Source organism: Sinocyclocheilus grahami, unplaced genomic scaffold (assembly GCF_001515645.1).
Source record: "Sinocyclocheilus grahami isolate Dianchi unplaced genomic scaffold, SAMN03320097.WGS_v1.1 scaffold5256.1, whole genome shotgun sequence".
Lineage (NCBI taxonomy): Eukaryota > Metazoa > Chordata > Actinopteri > Cypriniformes > Cyprinidae > Sinocyclocheilus > Sinocyclocheilus grahami.
Window position 1 is genome coordinate 10,057 of NW_015509998.1, and position 1,545 is coordinate 11,601.

At 38.6% G+C, this 1,545-nt stretch overlaps 1 protein-coding gene across 1 annotated transcript in view; it reads left to right on the forward strand.

The window, feature by feature from the left end:
- LOC107577153 (RING finger protein 145-like) overlaps positions 1 to 1,545 on the forward strand; it is a gene marked incomplete at its 5' end in the record, with an annotated part of 4,602 nt that overhangs the window by 1,468 nt on the left and 1,589 nt on the right. Inside the window, 3 exons of the mRNA XM_016263259.1 lie at positions 468 to 703; positions 795 to 970; positions 1,171 to 1,311. Coding sequence (XP_016118745.1) covers positions 468 to 703; positions 795 to 970; positions 1,171 to 1,311 — 553 coding nt within the window. The remainder of the gene's footprint in view (positions 1 to 467; positions 704 to 794; positions 971 to 1,170; positions 1,312 to 1,545) is intronic.

The following is a 1,545-nucleotide window of genomic DNA, read 5'->3' on the forward strand; positions in this document are numbered from 1 at the left end:
ATTGTGTACAGACTTTCAGATTTTGTTACTGCATTACATTAATGAGATTTTTTCCCCCTAATTTGAGAGAATATGCTGGTCCATAATAGGCTTCATTTTTTGTATGCATCTAATTTCTCTCTTTTTGTTTCCATTTTGTGGTGAAATACATCCCTAGCATCTGAGATTCACCCTTTGGTGTAGTGCTTGCTGTTTCACTATTGTGCTCATTGAGTACTTGAGTGCTGCTGGGTCCTTCAGCCGTTACTCTAAAATCTGTAGGGCCTAATTAACTCATGATGCATTCATTAATGTCAGTGAGTACAGTAGGGAACAAACGGCACAGATTCAGGTCTGATGCTTTGCTGTACTGTAATGTATTGCAGTTTGGTATTAATAACCATCTTATTATTGCTAACATTTCTATATGTCTTTAATTCTATTACGAGTAAGATACGAGTTTTATTTCTCTGTGTTTATGTGTATAGGCCAGCTGGTGGTGTGTACCTTGTGCTCCTGTGTGATGCAGACCAAGCGCATTTGGCTGTTCTCAGCTCACTTGCTCCCTCTGGTGGCCAGGCTGTGCCTGGTCCCTTTGGAGACCATCGTTTTCGTCAATCGCTTTGCCATGATTTTCACAGGCCTGGAAGTCATCTACTTTTTGGCCTCCAACCTGCTGGTGCCATTTAATTTGGCCAAGACAGCGTACCGGGAGTTTGCACAGGTTAGAGGCTAAAGAGTGAGTTTTAGAACGGACTTGAGAGTGTTAAATCAAAGAAACAAGAATTAAGCTCTTCTCCATACTTTTCTGTTAGGTGGTGGAGGTTTATGGGTTGCTGGCTCTCGGTATGGCTCTGTGGAATCAGTTGGTTCTGCCCGTGTTGTTCATGTGTTTCTGGCTGGTTCTGTTTGCTCTACAAATCTACACATACTTCAGCACACGGGACCAGCCCACATCTAGAGAGAGGCTGCTCTTCCTTTTTCTCACCAGGTGAGTTGAAGTTGCTCTGCTTGTCAATCCTGAGCATATAATTAAAGATGGTAATAGAGAAATAGAATAAGATAGGTGTCACTGATTTTTTTCCCCCAGTAAAATATTTGATGAACTGTATGTAAATGTTAAATGTTTGATTGATTTTGGTCACATGAAGGTGCACAGCAACTTAATTTCTAAATGTAAATGGTCTCCAGTATTGCAGAGTGCTGTTGTACTCCGTACTCTCTGCTGGGCCTGGTCTTCACCGTTTCATTCGTTGCTTTGGGAGTGCTCACTCTTTGCAAGTTCTACCTGCAGGGCTATAGGGCTTTCATGAATGACAACACCATGCACAGGTATCATATACCCACCCTCATGTCACTCAAAAAGATTGTTTTCTTATGAAACACAAAAGAATATTGCCATTTTGTTTGGTTAATTAATAAAATTATTATTATTATTTTTTTTAATGTTTTATTTACTTTTATTTATTTTATGTTATTTTAGGTTATTTTTAATGTTTCTGAAGAAAGAGTTAAATGCATTTATTTGATTAACAATTACTGTAAAAACAGTATTTCTATTTTAAT